General features: G+C 40.3%; 1 protein-coding gene and 1 pseudogene across 3 annotated transcripts; both read right to left on the bottom strand.

The window, feature by feature from the left end:
• Positions 1–435: 435 nt before the first annotated feature.
• dnajc19 (DnaJ (Hsp40) homolog, subfamily C, member 19) lies at positions 436–18,271 on the bottom strand. 3 transcript variants are annotated; one of them, XM_080185745.1, is made up of 6 exons: positions 18,155–18,271; positions 7,760–7,811; positions 5,731–5,804; positions 1,319–1,395; positions 719–789; positions 436–642 (listed from the first exon to the last, which is right to left on the bottom strand). In XM_080185745.1, the coding sequence occupies exons 1-6, from the start codon at positions 18,155–18,157 to the stop codon at positions 554–556; spliced, it is 366 nt and encodes a 121-aa protein (XP_080041871.1). In that variant the 5' UTR covers positions 18,158–18,271; the 3' UTR covers positions 436–553. The 3 variants fall into 3 exon arrangements, with proteins under 3 accessions (XP_080041871.1, XP_080041870.1, XP_080041872.1); XM_080185744.1 differs by lacking the exon at positions 18,155–18,271 and adding an exon at positions 17,854–17,917; XM_080185746.1 differs by lacking the exon at positions 18,155–18,271 and adding an exon at positions 17,854–17,904 and having other exon boundaries at positions 436–624.
• Positions 16,052–16,317, bottom strand: LOC145341590 (small ribosomal subunit protein eS21 pseudogene; annotated as a pseudogene).
• Positions 18,272–18,305: the final 34 nt, after the last annotated feature.

Raw genomic sequence — 18,305 nt, 5'->3', positions numbered from 1 at the left:
CATCTACTGGCAGGTCCTCAGCTTAAATGGAGGAACCAGGCAAAAATGGTAGCCAAGAGGATCTTCATGAAATGTTTAAAGCAATTTCAATCCGCTTGCCTTTCCCTCTAATGATGGACTACACAAATGTGGTTAATTTTTATCTTGTTTTCATATATTTACCAATTCAATTATTCCTTGAGGTTCTATGTGCTAAGGACTTGCATTTTATTTTTGAAAGAGGAGATCCAATTGAGTCTGCTACTTGGAAAATTTGGTCCTATGTCCAATGTCCTGCTAATGTTCCTTTGTTGTGAGCGCTTTGTTTGCATTGTGTAATCTCTAAAAGGATTTCGCACAACCTGAAGAGCGTGCAGTTTAGACAGAATGTTGCTTCTAATCCTCACATTTTCAAGAACCCTAATTCAAAAATGATTCTTTCATGGAGGGAAAAGAAAACGTTGAACGCCAGATGATTTATTTAAAGTAGATTATGAATTACATGATTAAATGGTCCTAATAGAATGCCATAAAACTTGGAAGAAATGATGTTTCAACTGGTCTTTCTGCAAGATCACTTTTTGTTCTGAGAATCCAGTAAATCTTTAGCTTCATTGATTTTAGATGCAAGGTAAGGTGATCCACCTGTCAAACAAACATTTTCTTCAATATGTCAAAAGTGAAAGCTACAATCCAACACATTAGATAGGTACACTCAATTTTGACCAGATGATCTCACCTTTGTCTGGGTGGTTAAGCACCATGATTCTCCTATGTGCTTCTCGGATCTTAACCTTATTAGCTGTAGGACTATTAACAGACAGACTGTTAAACTAAAAAGTACTTTTTAAATGATTTAAATTTGACAACATGCAAGAATAACCACATTTGGGTATCTGATAGTCAGTTACACTGTAACCTATTATTTGAACACAGTCAAAACAGTCTATCTGGTACTATAAAAATGGTTCAAGTGAACATTGCATGCATTGGGACATCTTCCAAGGTGGGCCAGGCTGGCTTAGAAAAGCTTTTTTTGCATTACTTCAATTGGACACATTTGGACCACTGTAGACTGCATGAAGATTCCAGATTAGTTTGGGGTTTCTGTGAATAACCAAGAATTATTATAGCAGTGGTATTATTTAACATGTATAGAATTACACTGTGTGCCAGCATAACTACTTAATAACCACTCAGGGATATGTTCAATAGTTCAAGACCAGCATAAACTAATTGAAAGCACCTTGGGGAATATAAGAAGCTAAAAAGATATTCATGACCATTAGTTGCTGTGTCCATTGTTATTTTATTGTAAAATTAAAATGTTGCTTTTTACCTCACTCCCAAAATAAGAGCTGCCTCTCTCTTGGTCATTTTAGGCTCAAATCCACCCCTGTAGTATCCACTGAAAGCCTGAAATGACAATTAATTTTCTGCAAAATTGTCACGGTTATATGCAACACACGTTTTGATATAAGATCTTAAGAATTTGTGGCAAGTGAATGCAGAAAGCCAAAAAAATACAATTATCCAGAAGCTGTAATATCTAATAGCATCTGAAGTAGTTCAAGAATGCATTCGTGGAATGATCAATAGTAAGCATTACGTTTTATGCTCTTGCAAAGTGGTTTTAACATACTAAAAACAAACTGCATCTTAATCTCAACTTGCAATGTGGAAACAGACTCCAAATATAATACATCACCTTTTCACTGGAAGAAATAGATTAGCCTCTGTAATACAAACTTCAAATCTAATTTTTAAAATAATGAGTTGTTTTCTAAATATGGGCAAAACTGACAAGTATAAATTTATGCCTGATGATGCTGTTTATTATTTTCCTTCTGACAATTTTATGTAAGAGAATCTTAAACCATCAATGAAAAAATCTGGATGGTATCTGAAACTTGGAGGTGGTGATATTTCTAATACTTTAAAGCACTTGAACAGGTTGTAAGGAGATGCTGTTGAAGTAACCTTAGTGAGTTGCTGCAGTGTATCCAAAGCTGAATGGAAGGTGAATATTAAGTTCAGTGCCAGATATGCTGATCAAGCAAATTCCCCTGTTCTAAATGGTGTTGATCTGAGTGCCTATCCAGGGAGTGGTGAGTGTTCCCTCACCCTTCTGGCTCAAGTTCAACAGTTGATGGAACGCTTTGAGGTTTCAGGGCATGAGCCACTTGTCACTGGGTATTAGTCTCTGCCTTGCCCTTGAATTAATGGTTTTGATTTTGTTGGCTTGTGCTGCTGCTGGAGCAATCCTTACAGCTTCCCTAAGCAAGACTATAATCATGGGGGATTTTAACCTGCATATTGATTGGTTGACTCAAGTTGGACACAATGGACTTGAGGAAGAGTTCTTAGAATGCTGTCAGGGTAGTTTCCTCGAATAGTATGTTACAGAACCTATGAGGGAGTGAGTTATCTTGGATCTAGTCCTGTGTAATGAGTCAGGTAGAATTAAAGATCTTTTTGTGAGGGATCCTCTTGGGATGAGTGATCACAATATGGTTGAATTTCTAATACAGATGGAGGGTGAGAAAGTAGGATCCCAAACCAGTGTCCTCTGCTTGAACAGAGGGGAGTACGATAGGATAAGGGTGGGACTGGCTAATGTAGACTGGGAGAGCAGACTAGTTGGTAGGACAGCTGAGGAACAGTGGAAGATTTTTAAGGAGATTTTTCTCGGTACCCAGCAAAAATATATTCCGGTGATAAAGAAGGACTGTAAGAAAAGGGATAACCAGCCGTGGATAACGAAGGAAATAAAGGACAGTATTAAATTAAAAACCAATGCATACAGAGTGGCCAAAACTAGTGGGGAATTCGAAGATTGGGAAAGCTTTAAAAAACGACAAGGAATGACTAAGAAAGCGATAAAGAAAGGAAAGATAGATTATGAAACTAAACTAGTGCAAAGTATAAAAACTGATAGTAAAAGATTTTACAAATATATAAAAAGGAAAAGAGTGGCTAAAGTAAATGTTGGACCCTTAGAAGACGAGAAGGGGGAATTAATAATGGGAAACGAGGAAATGGCCGAGGCCTTAGACAAGTTTTGTGTGTCGGTCTTCATGGGAGAAGACACAAATAGCTTACTGAAAATTAATGGTTGTGGGACTGTAGGAGGTGAGGTCCTTAAAACGATTACTATTACTAAAGAGGTAGTGCTTGGTGGACTAATGGGACTAAGGTAGACAAGTCCCCGGGCCCGGACGGAATGCATCTCAGATGAAAGAAATGGCAGAAGTAATAGCAGATGCGTAGTAGTAATTCATCAAAATTCGCTGGACTCTGGGGAAGTGCCGGCTGATTGGAAAATAGCTAATGTTATGCCACTGTTTAAAAAACAGGTAACTGCAGGCCAGTTAGCTTAACGTCCGTAGTTGGGAAAATGCTGGAATCCATCATTAAAGAAGAAATAGCAGGACACCTGGAAAAGATTGGATTGATCAAGCAGATGCAGCATGGATTCATGAAGGGAAGTTGTGTTTGACAAATTTACTGGATTTTTATGAAGATGTGATGAGTGCAGTTGACAGAGGGGAACCAATGGATGTGGTGTTTTTAGATTTCCAGAAGGCATTCGATAAGGTGCCTCACAAAAGGTTGCTGCAAAAGATTAAGGTACACGGAGTTGAGGGTAAAGTGTTAGCATGGATTGAGGATTGGCTATCTGACAGGAAGCAGAGAGTTGGAATCAATGGATGCTTTTCTGGTTGGCAGTTGGTGACTAGTGGCATGCCACAGGGATTGGTGCTGGGGCCTCAACTGTTTACCATATACATAGACGATCTGGAGGAGGGGACCGAGTGTAGGGTAACAAAGTTTGCTGATGACACAAAGATGAGTGGGAAAGCAAATTGTGTAGAGGACGCGGAAAGTCTGCAGACAGATTTGGATAGGCTGAGTGAGTGGACAAGGATCTGGCAGATGGAGTATAACGTTGGCATGTGTGACATTATCCACTTTGGAAAGAATAATAGTAAAACGGACTATTATTCAAATGGTGAAAAATTACAACATGCTACTGTGCATAGGGCCTTGGGGGTCCTTGTGCATGAATCACAAAAACCCAGTCTGCAGGTGCAGCAGGTGATCAAGAAGGCAAATGGAATGTTGGCCTTTATCGTGAGGGGGATGGAATATAAAAGCAGGGAGGTCTTGCTGCAATTGTGCAAGGTGCTGGTGAGGCCGCAACTGGAGTGCTGTGTACAATTTTGGTCCCCTTATTCGCGGAAGAATATATTGGCCTTGGAGGGAGTACAGGGAAGGTTCACCAGGTTGATACTGGAGATGAGGGGGTTAGCTTATGAGGAGAGATTGCATAGATTGGGCCTGTTTATGGATGAAAAGGGATTGGTTTAGGTTAGTGGGTCATTGTTTTGTAACTGGTCGGCGCAACATCGTGGGCTGAAGGGCCTGTTCTGCGCTGTAATGTTCTATGTACTCATTGGAATTTAGAAGGCTGAGGGGTGATCTTTATAGAGACATATAAGATAATGAAGGGGCTAGATGGGTAGAGGCAGAGAGATTCTTTCCACTTAGAAAGGAAACAAGAACGAGAGGACACAGTTTCAAAATAAGGGGGAGTCAGTTTAGAACAGAGTTGAGGAGGAACTTCTCTCAGAGGGTAGTGAATCCCTGGAATTCTCTGCCCATTGAAGTAGTGGAGGCTACCTCATTGAATATGTTTGTGTCACAGGTAGATAGATTTCTGATCAATAAGGGAATTAAGGGTTGTGGGGAGCAGGCAGGCAAGTGGAACTGAACCACTTTCTTAGCCATGATCTTATTGAATGGTGGGGCAGGCTCGAGGGGCTAGATGGCCTACTCCTGCTCCTATTTCTTATGTTCTTATAATCTAGAACAAATTTATAAAGCTCTCTGCTACGCATTTCAGGAACATCTTGAAACAAAGCACGATTGTTTCCCTTCAGATTCTGACTGGACAGGAAAGGGAATGTGAATCTGATTCAGATTTGAACATAGAATATAACGTTTTTCTGAAAAGGAAATGTTAAATCATTCATAAATATGGAAAACTGTTTATAAATGTCATTGACATTAGGAAGATCAATATTTTAAAAAGTGACATTTTCTTGAATTATGCCGATTTTCAAAACAATGGCTCAGGAAAAAGGCAAATATTTTTCATTTGTTCCTAATCTACAAACATAATACATTTGCTTGTTCCCCTTTGGACCACACTTTTCAGTACAACAAGAGATTTGCAATCATCTAGTAAACCTATGTAAAATTACTGCATTTCTTCAGGTTTGAGAGAGTGCAGACTGAATATTCTGAATTTGCACTTGTGCTTTTCTGAATGCTTGGATTCTAACTATCTTGCTCAAGATGCTGATCCACGTGCTAATTGTTGTAGTCAACATCAAAGCCTTTGTAAAGGGAACAACTGAATTTGGTTGCAATTTTATTTTGAAAAGAAAAGTTTCAAATGGCCATGTGATTTTAATCCAGATGGCAAAAATGAGGATTTGTTAACTTTAATCGGTCCAAATCACGGTATCGTCTCAAAAATCTGTCATTTTTCACTCGAGGGCAATCATTTTAAGACATAGAGAATCCAAAAATTAACTTGAAAATTTTATAGCCTTCAAGAATTCGTATCTTCTGCATGAGCAAGTGTGGGAAGATATAAATATTATAGGGATATCTAGAGGAATAGAAACAGTTTTAAGTAATTTATCATAGATGAATAAACTGAACAGCAAGGCAGAAACTAACCGACTTGGGCAGACTTTGAATAGTTTGTTTCAAAGCAGGTTCCATGTGCTTCATAGCTTTAACAACATAGCGGCCTAAAAGGGAAGAACAAAAATACTGAAAGAACAGCCTGCATATAAAAGCTATAACTTAAATCTGGGAGCCCTCCAGTCTATTTATTTATTGCTTATTAGGACAAACGCTTAATTAAAAATATTATCTGTTAGTACATGGTTACCCTATGCAATACAAATAAATGTAAAACAAAACATACAAGAAACTACTGAGAGTTGCAGAAAGAGATAACTAGGAAAGCAGGTAGTAGGAAAAGTTGGACAATTAAAGGATAGGACAATGAAAAATGAATAACGGGTAATGTAGCTAATTAAATTAAAGGAACAGAAATAAGTATAGAACAGTATTCAGAGGCAGCTATGTTCCCATGAGAACACAGACTAGTCAGCACATCTGAAATGTGACAAGAGATGAACAGAGGTATCATTAGGCCAGTATATGTCTACTGTATTGCCACAGCTGCACTGCTAACAGCCCAGGAGTGTTTTACTGAGAGTAAAAATAGATGATGTCAAACAGGCACCAAGGATTAAGTGACATTTTGATAATTTGATTAAACTGGTGTCCGTAGGTTTTTCTATGTAAAGGAAGTATAGGAAGGGATACCCCAAGCACATAGCACGTAGAAGCGTTTAACCAGGGATCTGGAACCATCTATTAGATGTAGTCAAGGCTGTGGAGGAAACCCACTTGTGTCGCAGTGACTGGACAAAGGCCCCTAGCACAGGCCAGTAGTTGTATACTTTAAGATCATGACGCTTTATCCTGGACATAATGAGTAACTGCCTCATGACTGCACTTTGTTAACCATTGCTCACACGTTGAAACATATTAAGTCTTACTTATACTGCATTCCCCTTCCTTCTCTCTAATTGTGCTGAGCTAGCCTATTCAGCATATAAGATTTGTATTTGAATCCCCTTTCGCCCCATGTGGCTGGCAAAAACCAGAATCCACCAGGAAATTAGCTTTTTGAAAAAGCGAGTTGCTCTAATCTGAAATTTGCCACCTGAAAAGGTGGTAGAAGCAGATTCAGTAGTAACTTTCAAAAGGGAATTGTATAAATATTTGAAGGGAAAAACTTAACAAGACTATGGATAAAGAGCAGGGGAATGGAGCAGTAATTGAAAAGCTCTACCAAAGAGCAATTATAGCTACAATGGTCCTGCTATGTTGCATCATTCAATGCATAGTCCTGCTTGTTCTGTAGTTCTACAGCTTGCAATTCTTTACTTCAGTCTTTTGAGTATATGTTTGGCTGAGTACAAAACGGGAATTCTCCAGGTTAATGGATGTGCCACTGGAAATGTTACTTAAAAGTTTAACCCAAAATAAATTATTTGGGTAACACAATTTCTTAGTGCCAAATTCCACCTCATGAAAGTATTGACTTGTATATTTTTACCAATACTAATTGCCTTCTGGTATCTCATTCAAGTAATCTTTATAATTGAAACTAAGTAGTGGAAGCTTTTTGACTGCTGGTAAGTTTCACAATCCAATGTTATCTACAGTAAAAGTTACAATAAAAATCTGTTATTGGATTGAGGATTTTACTCTGACCCAAACTGCTCTTGGCTGCAAATGTCCTGTGGAAGATTCTACAAACTGGGCTGTGTCAATTCATTGAATGCATAAAATTAAGAAATTTTAAATCTGAATAACCTTACAAAGGCTGGTGCAGGAAGTATTAAAATTTGTTATTGCTTTTCATAGTTCAAAAAAAAATGAAGTGAACTGTATGGTATGTACAAGCAGCCTGACTTGGTATTAACTCTATATATTAATAAGGAGTGAAGTGTGCAAATGTAGCAAAATTCATATCCACGAAAAAAAATTTTGACTCATAATAAGCTGACAACATAGCCTTGAGCTAAAAATGTGCATATCTACAAATGTTAGTTACGTGAATAAAACTAAGAAAGCAAGTGTACAAGTACTTTAGTATTAGGTTTAGTTATCTTTCAGTACAAACCTGCAAATGCTGCAGCAGCAACTGTCAGACCAACTGCTATCATAGTACTTGCCTTGAAATGAAAAAGAGCATATATTATTACATGTATTTTAAATAAGTTAGGCTTTCAACTTCTGTAGGCTATCTTGGCTGGTGTGCATTGTTGCAAATTTTTGCTAATTGGGAAATAGGAGTAGGAACTATTAAGCCACTAAAACCTATTCCGTCATTTGATGAGATCATGGCTAATCCGAGATGTAACTGCATATACCTAATTTTGTCTCCTCCCCCTTTGCTTAAAAATCCATCAATCACAGTTTTAAAGTTAACAAATGATCTAACATCAATTCTGTCTGTAGTAGGGATTTCCAACTCATGCCACCCTTGTGCAATGTGTTTCTTAATTTCACTCCTGAAAGGCTCTAAATTATGCCATCTAGTCTAAGGGTCCTCACCAACAAAATTCTCTCTCTCCATTCAAACTATTCCCCTATTATCTTGAAAAGTTCAATCAAAATGATCCCTCAACATTGCAAATTCCAGAGAATAAAATCAAAGCTTGTTAACTCTTCTCGTAACTTAATACGGAGTACAGATATAATTCTGGTAAATTTACTTCTCACTCACTCCAAGTTCAATATAACATTTCTCATGTGTGGTATCCAGATGTGTTCTCACCAGGACTTTGTAAACGAAGATCTGACTTCTTATCCTTTTAGTCATCTAAAATGACAGGGTCCCATTAGCCTTTTGGATTTGTTGCTATACCTGTTCAAGATATTTCTGAACTACTCATGTAAATGGAACTCCACATTTCTAAATCACCTCACTGCACAGCTAAGGAATTTAAATACACTAATACTCTGGGTGGCAAGGTGGCATAGTGATTCACCCTGCTGCTTCACAGCGCCAGGGACCCGGGTTTGATTCTAGCCTCAGGTGACTGTTTTTGAGGAGTTTGCACATTCTCTCAGTGTCTGCATAGGTTTCCTCCGGGTACTCTGGTTTCCTTCTACACTCCAAAAACGTGCAGGTTAGATTGATTGGCCATGCGACATTGGCCCTCCAAGGGGAACTAGGATGATAAATACATGAGATTATAGGGATAGAGTCGAAATGGGATTGTTGTCGGTGCAAGCTTGATGGGCCGAACAGCCTCCTTCTGTACTGTAGGGATTCTATGATTCTATGAAATAAATCTGGAATAAAAAGGCTAGTATCAGTGGTAGTGACCATCTGTCATTTAAAAAACCTGGCTCACTAATGTCCTTATCTGGTCTGATCTATATGCAATTCCAGATCCACAGCAATGTGGTTGACTTGGAAATAGTCTTGCAAGCCACTAAGGTTTGTCTAAGAACTGTGAAAAAGTCTAAGATGAATAAAATCAATGGACTACCTGGTATTAACTTAGGCACACCCTGCAAAGTCTTCTTCATTAATGAGGACTTTTGTCAAAATTGGGATAGAGCAGTGAAATAACAGCATGACATTGTCACACTGGGATTCATTACCTTCAGCTGATGTCAGAGACTTTTCCATCAACACCCATGGATATGCCCTGTCTCACTGGCCAAGTATAACAGAGATGGTGACACAGGAGTGTTGACACAACAGTGCCCACCCCCTCTCCCCATGGTATAAATCTTGTCTGATTTTCCTTCTCTTCTGCTCTGAAGAAGTCATCCAGACTCAAAACGCTGGGTCTATTCTCGCTCCACAGATGCTGTCAGACCTGAGATTTTCCAGCATTTTTTGCTCTTGTTGGCTCTGTCTGATCTTATTCTGATTTTCTAAGTGCAGCATTAGATCTTCCTTAATAATAGATTCTAACATTTTCCCAACAACTGATGTCAGGCTAACTGGCCTATAATTCCCTGTTTTGTGTCTCCTCCTTTCATGTATGGCTGTATTACATATGCTAACTTCCAATCCACTAGCATATAGGAAATTTTACAAAATGCATTCACTATTTCTGTAGTTTACCTCATGCTCACCAACCTACTTAATATAATTGCACTTATCCTTCCCAGTATTCACCACACAAAGTTTGTGGGGGCTTAGCCCTGTCTTCACACAGAGGATTCCTTCCAATTTGTTATATGGTGTTCCCACTGTGCTAAATAGGATAGATTCAAATCAGATTCAGCAGCTCAAAGCTGGCATTCATAAGATAAAGAGTCATAAAAGGTTTACAGCACGCAGGCTTTTTCCACTGAGGCTAAGGGAGAAAAAAGACTAGAGGAAATGGATTAAGGGTGAAGGAGGAAAAGTTTAAAGGGAATATTAAGTGGGGGGGGGGGGGGGGGGGGGGGGCTTCTTCACACAGAGCGTGGCAGGAGTGTGGAATGAGCTGCCAGATGAAGTGGTAAATGTGGGCTCACTTTTAACATTTAAGAAAAACTTGGACAGGTACATAGATGAGAGGGGTGTGGAGGGATATGGTCCAGGTGCAGGTCAGTGGGACTAGGCAGAAAAATGGTTCCGCTCAGCCAAGAAGGGCCAAAAGGCCTGTTTCTGTGCTGTAATGTTCTATGGTTTCATGGAAACAGGGCCTTCAGCACAACTTGTCCAAGCTGCCCTTTTTTTTAAAGGAAATCCCTAAGCTAGTCCCAGTTGCCCGCATTTCACCATATCCCTCTATACTCACCTTACCCATGTAACTGTCTAAATGCTTTTTAAAAGGCACAATTGTACCTGCCTCTACTACCATCTTTGGCAGCTTGTTCCAGGCAGTCACCACCCTCTGAATCCTTTTGTATCTCTCCCCTCTCACCTTAAACCTATGCCTTCTAATTTTAGAAAAAATACTGACTATCTAGCTGATCTATACCCTTGTTATTTTATAGATCTCTATAAGAACACCCCTCAGCCTCCTATGCTCTAGAGAAAAAAGTCCCAGTCTATCCAGCCTCTCCTTATAACTCAAATCATCAAGTCCCAGTAACATCCTAGTATTTTCTGCTTCTTTCTAGTTTAATAACATCCTTTCTCTAATAGGGTGGCCAGAATTGTACACAGTATTCCAAATGTAGCCTTACCAACGTGTTGTACAATGAAGATCATACTTGAATTCTAGTACTTCAAGATATTACTCAATAGTATTGAAGACTTATATTCCAGAATGAGTTGCGCACTTAGCCAAGCTGTTCAGCCAGTACAGTTACAATATTGGCATCTACCCAACAATGTGGAAAAACTACCCAGTTATGTCCCATCAACAAATAGCAGGACAAATGCAACCAAGCACCAAACTACCACCCCAGTCTATTATGAATCATCAGCAATGATCAAAGAGGTCCTCCACAGTGCTTTCAAGCAGCACTTATTCAGGAATAACCTGTTCACTGATGTTGAGTTGAGGTCCCTTCATGGGCACAGCGCTTCTGACCCATTACAGCCATAGTCCAAACATGGACAAAGCTGCCGAGCTCAAGAGGCGAGGTAAGAATGACCAACCTTGACATCAAAGCTGTATTTAACACAGCCAAGACATTAGGCAACCTTAGCAAAACTGGAGTTAATGGGAATCAAGGGAAAATTCCCCACTGATTGGAGTCATAACTGGCCTCAAAGAAGACGGCTGTAGTTGTTGGAAGTCAATCACCTCAGTCCCAGGATATCACTGCAAGAGTGCCTCAAGATAGCGTCCTAAGCCCAGTCACCTTCAGCTGCTTGCTTCATCAATAACCCTCCCTTCATCATAAGGTAAGAAGTGGGAGTGCACAATGTTTAGCACTATCTGTGACTCCTCAGATACTGAAGCAGTCTGTTACTTTGTGCAGCAAGACCTGGCAACATTCAGGCTTGGATAGACGTGTGGCACAAATGTCACTTAACACTTACGTGCCAGGCAATGACCATCTCCTACAAGCAAGAATCCAACCATCTCCCCTTGACATTCAATGGCATCACCATTGTTGAATCCCCCACCTAGCAACATCCCTGTGGTACTATTGACCAAAAACTGAACTGGACCAATCAAATAAATATCAAGGGCAGGTCAGACAGTGGGAATTCTGTGGAGCGTAAGTCACATCCCGATTCCCCAAGGCCTGTAAACTATCTACAAAGCGCAAGTCAAGAATGTGTTATGAAGTTTGTCTCGATTATAAATTTTGCAATTTGAATTTGGCTAGGCATGAAATGTTTCACTTCATGCATGATTCATCTGATCCACTAAGGAGTTTTAATCAAACAAAGTTTATTTAAGAATAACATATAGCAATAACTTTTACCAATTACAAACAAGAAAAAAAAAGACCATGATATTGTATAACCCTTAATAAATATATGAAATGTTCCAATCAAACAAACTTCCTTATACAAAACCCTTGCCACACGTTTAGCGTAGAACATATGAATAGTCATGTGATGCTGGAACTCAGTCCCTAGGTTGGACACTGCAGTTCCCTTGATATACACACAGACAAGCTTGAAATCAGAACAGCTTCCCAAAACCTCAGGCAGAGAGACAATCTAGGTATTAGCTAGCAAAACCACCAACAGCAGAATTTTCACTCCAGGAAGATGAGTACCCTTGCTTCCTGCTAGGCATCAGAATTTCCAATCCAGTGAGAGTGAGTGAGAGAGAGAGAGAAACACCATTTTCCACTTGACAATGAGGATAGCTTCTTACTAAAACAGCAGCTAGCAGCCAAACTAAAAATGAAGCCTTGAATTCATTGTGAAGAAAAAAAGTCCAAAATACATGACTTGCCAACTTGTTTTCTCCCTAAGAATGCAGGGTCATAAAAAAAAATCCCAGAAAGTACCTGAGGGCCAGAGTAAAAATAAGGAAAACTCCATTTAAGCCAATGAAGTAGCAATGAAAGGACTTCAAACCAGACAGCCCAGCAACAATGAAAAATAAACCAAAGCTACTTAACTATATAAGACATGGTTTGAAAAAAATTTCTTAAAGGTATACTAATGTCACAAGTGTGATGGAATATGCTCCAATTGCCTGAACGAGTGCAGCTCTAACAATACAAGAAACTCAACACTATCCAGGACAATCAGCCCACTTGAATGGCACCCCATCCATCATCTTCAACATCCACTCTCTCCACTACTGACATACAGTGGCAGTGGTGTATACCATCCTCAAGATGTACTGCAGCAACTCACCATGGGTCATTTGACAGCACCTTCCAAATCCATGTCCTCCACTGCTTAGAAGGGCACCAGATGTATGGGAAAGCCACACACCATCCTGACTTGGAACTATAATTGCTGTTCCTTCACTGTCACTCGATCAAATTCCTGGAACTCCCTTCATAACAGCATAGTGGGTGTTCCTACACCACACAGACTGCAGTGGTTCAAGAAGACAGCTCATCACCCCCTTCTCAAGGGCCATGAGGGTTGGACAATAAGAACATAAGAAATAGGAGCAGGAGTAGGCCATCTAGCCCTTCGAGCCTGCCCCGCCATTCAATAAGATCATGGCTGATCTGTCGTGGCTCAGTTCCACATTCCCGCCCTCTCCCCATAACCCTTAATCCCCTCTCTCATCAAAAACCCATCAACCCGCGTCTTAAAAATATTTAGCGAGGCAGCCTCCACCACTTCAACGGGCAGAGAATTCCAGAGATTCACCACCCTTTGAGTGAAGAAGTTCCTCCTCAACTCTGTTCTAAACTGCCCCCCCTTTATCTTGAGGCTGTGCCCCCTAGTCCTACTGTCCTTTCTGAGCGGGAAGAGTCTCTCCACCTCTATCCTATCCATCCCATTCATCATCTTATATGTCTCAATGAGATCTCCCCTCATTCTTCTAAACTCTAACGAGTACAAGCCTAGTTTATTCAGCCTCTCCTCATAGCTCAACCCCCTCAACTCTGGCATCAGCTTAGTAAACCTCCTCTGCACTCCCTCCAAGGCCAAAATATCCTTGCGTAAGTGCGGCGACCAAAACTGCACACAGTACTCCAGCTGCGGCCTCACCAATGCCCTATACAGCTGCAGCAAGACCTCCCTACTTTTATATTCAATCCCCCTCGCTATGAAGGCCAGCATCCCATTCGCCTTCCTGACCACCTGCAGGCTGGGTTTTTGCGACTCATGCACAAGGACCCCGAGGTCCCTCTGCACCGTCGCCTGCTGCAGTTTTTTGCCACGCAAGTAATAGTCCTTCCTACCATTATTCCTACCAAGGTGGACCACCTCGCACTTGCCAACATTAAATTCCATTTACCAGTTCCTGGCCCATTCGCCCAGCCTATCTAGATCCTTCTGCAGACTCTCCACACCCTCCGCGCAATTTGCCATTCCACCAATCTTGGTGTCATCAGCAAATTTCGACACCATACACTCGGTTCCCTCCTCCAGATCATCTATATAAATGGTAAGTAGCTGAGGCCCCAGCACCGACCCCTGGGGCACTCCACTAGTCACTAACTGCCAATCCGAACAGCACCCATTAACCCCCACTCTCTGCCTCTTATTTGACAACCAATCCTCTATCCACGCTAACACCCTACCCCCAACTCCATGCCCCCTTACCTTCTGCAATAACCTCTTATGCGGCACCTTGTCAAACGCCTTCCGAAAATCAAGAAAGACCGCATCTACCGGCTCTCCTCTATCCACCGCCCTAGACACATCCTCATAGAACTCCAATAAATTTGTCAGACACAACTTCCCCTTAACGAAACCGTGCTGTGTCTGCTCTATCAAGCAATTCCCCTCAAGATGCCTCGCTATTTCCTCCTTGATGACAGATTCTAACATTTTACTTACAACAGACGTTAAACTAACTGGCCTATAATTCCCTGCCTTTTGCCCGCCACCCTTCTTAAACAACTGCGTAACATTAGCCGTTTTCTAATCTTCCGGCACTTCCCCGGAATCCAGCGACGTTTGGAAAATAACCACCAAGGCATCCACTATCACCTCCGCCATTTCTCTCAGAACCCTCGGATGCAGTCCACCCGGTCCTGGGGACTTGTCCACAATCAGTCCCTCCAGTCTGTCGAGCTAAATGCTTGCCTAGCCAGCAATGCCCACATTCTGCGAAAATTTTTAAAAAAAAATCAGCAGCAGCATATTAGTATCGGACCACAATCTCTAACATCATGGCCCAGCATGTCCCTCATTATACCATTAAACAGGGTTCATCCTGTAGAAAGGTATGATTTAAGCTGTTTCTTATCTCCACCAAACTGTTTCTATATTTTGATCCTTTGAATCAAGATCATTTTTCACCACTGAGGGAGCTCAATTTTCATTAACAGATCTACCACATCTCCTTTTTCTTTCTTCCTGCCCTTCCAAAATGTCAAAAATCCTTGCATATTTAATGTCACATTGCAACCATGTCTCTGAAATGGTTATCATGCTCACTTGCTAAGTGCACTATCAATTCATCCATCTTAATATGAATGCTGCATGCATTCACCTAAGATGACTTAATTCTGTACTCTTACCATTTTTACTTACTCTGACCTTATTTGTGGGCAAATTCTTATGTTTGTATGTTCTGTCTTTTCCTGTCATTCTGGTTATCAGAACATGTGCAAATACAATCCAGGCTACTCTCATACTGTACAAATCCTGGAGGAGTCTTGAAACCATGGCTTTATGGACCAGAGGCAGATGCTCTACCTTGTGCACAAAAGACAAGGCTGAAGCATTTTAAACCATCTTAAAAAGATATCCAAAGATGTGTGGGTTAGATTGATTGGCCATGCTGAATTGACCCTAGTGTCAGGGGGATTAGCAGGGCAAATATGAGGGATTATGGGAATAGGGTCTGGGTAGGATTGTGTTCAGTGCAGACCCGATGGGCCGACTGGTCTCCTTTTGCACTGTAGGAATTCTATGATCTTCAGCCAGAAGTGCTGAGTGGGTGATCCATCTCAGCCTCCTCCTGAGTTCCCCAGCATCTCAAATCCTAGTTGTGAAACAATTTAATTAGCTCACATGATATCATGAAATAACAATGTAGTGAACATCATAGGCTTTGGAACCCTATAACATCTCAGCCATAGTGAACATCCATGCTCCAGAACCAGCTGTGCCCCTAGCCAAACTGTTCCAACACAACTACTATACTCAAAGTGGAAAATTGCCTAGGTATGTCTTGTCCACAAACAGCAGAACAAATCCAATCCAGCCAATTAGCACCCCATCAACCTATTTCAAAGTGATGAAAGGTTTCATCACCAACACTATCAAGCAACACTTATACAACCTACAGTGCAGAAGGAGACCCGTTGGCCCATCTGTCAGGGTCACTCAGCTCTTGACTTCATTTTGTTTTAGTTTTTGCTTGACTTTTTATTTCTATGTACACATGAAACTTGCTATAACTCAAGTCTTCAGCTTGTCAGTAGTTTTGGCCACAATGCAATAATTCTTAGCCAGCCTCAAGATGCAATCATTTGATTCACTCATCCTATGGAGAGCTCCCCAACAAGGATAGATTTTGTGCTGATTACTAAATCCTTCTGTTACTTGTCAACATCAGCAAATGTGATTTGAATGGAAACACAGTGCTTGGCGCCTGTAATTCTGTTGCTTGCAGAGCATTTACGTGGAACATAAAGATCTACAAATTTGCCAGTGTCATTCTGCATGTTGGGTTTTATTTCATTGCTGATTTTGTTCAGAAGTTAAGTTTTTCTTCAATTGTTACGCTGGGAGCCTACGCTCAGAATGGCAGCCAATGTTCTTGACATCATTACTGCCTTGGTTCAAGGAGCTGAATTCCAGAGTTTTGGTTCAGATGACTGCCCTTGACATCAAGGACCATTCAACTAAGTGTGTGAAAAATTGAAATCAATAAGAATGTAGGTAAAAAACCTCCACTGTTGGAGTCAGATAGTTATGGTTTTTGAAAAGCAATCATCTCATGCCCAACAGATTCTTGTAGGTGTCTTTTAATCATTGAAAACCTACACACAAAACAGCTCTACTCTGGTGAATTCCTTGGTGATTGGAATGTTGTGTTTAGTTTTGGTCTCCTTATCTGAGGAAGGATGTTCTGATAGAGGACGTGCAGAAGGTTTACCTACTGATTTCTCGGATAGCAGGACTCAAGTAAGAGGAGAAAATGAGTTTAGAAGAATGAGGAGCGGGGGGCTCATAGAAACCTATAAAATTCTAACAACATAGACAGGAAGGATGTTCCTGATGGTGAAGGTGTCCAGAACCAGGGTCATAGTTGAGGGATGTGGAGTAAACCTTTTAGGACTGAGACAAAGGGATGGTACGTCTGTGGAATTCATCACCACAGAAAGCAGCTGCAGCCAAAAAACTGTATGTTTTCAAGAAAGATTTAAGTATAGCCCTTGGGGCAAAGGGGATCAAAGGATATGGGTGGAAGGTGGGATCAGGCTATTGAGTTGGATGATCAGCCATGATCATGATAAATGGTGGAGAAGGCTCAAAAGACCAAATGGCCTACTCTTGTCCTATTTTCTATGTTTCTATGAATCAAACTAAAGTTTAATATCTAACAACAATCTGCTTTTAAAGCATTGTTTTCCATTTGTAAATCTGAATATAAATATTGTCTTTCTTGTTGCTAAACTCTTGAAGTTGGTTCAAAGTACTTGTGCCTAAAAATGTGTAACTAGAGAAGGTTTAAATCAGTTCAGTTAATGCAGAACAGTGACGACCACTGAAACATGCATAGCTGACAACTGGAATAGGTTTCAGGATTTTGGGACTAAAAGTGCTGATTACCAGAGCAATGTTTTCTTATTTTGGATAGCATCAGGAATTTAAAAATGTTAAGAAGAAAAGTAAATTTTCAACCAGATATGTAGTGGTAATATAACCCAAGACTCATTAGTCTAATTGTAACTCGATTTTGCTTTTCAAATAGCAGTTCATTGCTGAACTTTAAAATGGTCAGATCACTTTAACAGCAAAGATAAAAGAATGAAAATGTTGCCACACAGTGGGTTACTTAACCAATCCGTGGAGCTTCATTAGATAAGTATCGCTTTCTTGCAGTCCCAGGTGGAAGAGAGGGAAAATCTCCCAAATGTTTCTGATATTGTCACATACTACACAGAGATGCATTAGTTTCCAATAACATAAGTTATTAAATCACAAATATCACCTACTTTCGAAAAACATAAACAAGCATTTCAAACATTACTCACTGTTGACATGACCCCTATTCTAACATCAGATTTTCATAATATTGCATTGTCCCAAGGGGTTTGACCACATAAACCGGGCTAAAAGGAGTGAATGAATGAAACAAAACATATCAACTCTGCTAGTGCAAATGCAGTGAAAACAAAAGCACAATAACTGTACAGATCTGAAAGCTATTTAAATGTAGATGCCTCCCAGTTCTGTGCCGTTAAAAGTTTACAATCCACTTTAAACAGCAGCAATCTTTAATCAAAGACTAGTTTCCACGGTAAAAATAAAGGTCAGCGAAATTCAACCACTTACCATTTTATTACCGACAGGCAAATAGATGATTTTTAAAAATATATATATAGATAAAATTACAAACTATACACCAACATTCTCTCCGACGCCCCCTCAACGTTTGAAGTGAAGAGATTATCCGTCACAACGTCGTCCCCAGGATTTGCCGTAG

This window comes from Carcharhinus amblyrhynchos, chromosome 3 (genome assembly GCF_965287045.1).
Source record: "Carcharhinus amblyrhynchos chromosome 3, sCarAmb.v2.hapA, whole genome shotgun sequence".
Taxonomy (NCBI): domain Eukaryota; kingdom Metazoa; phylum Chordata; class Chondrichthyes; order Carcharhiniformes; family Carcharhinidae; genus Carcharhinus; species Carcharhinus amblyrhynchos.
The sequence above is the reverse complement of the archived record's forward strand: the minus strand, read 5'-3'. Positions and strand labels throughout refer to the sequence as shown.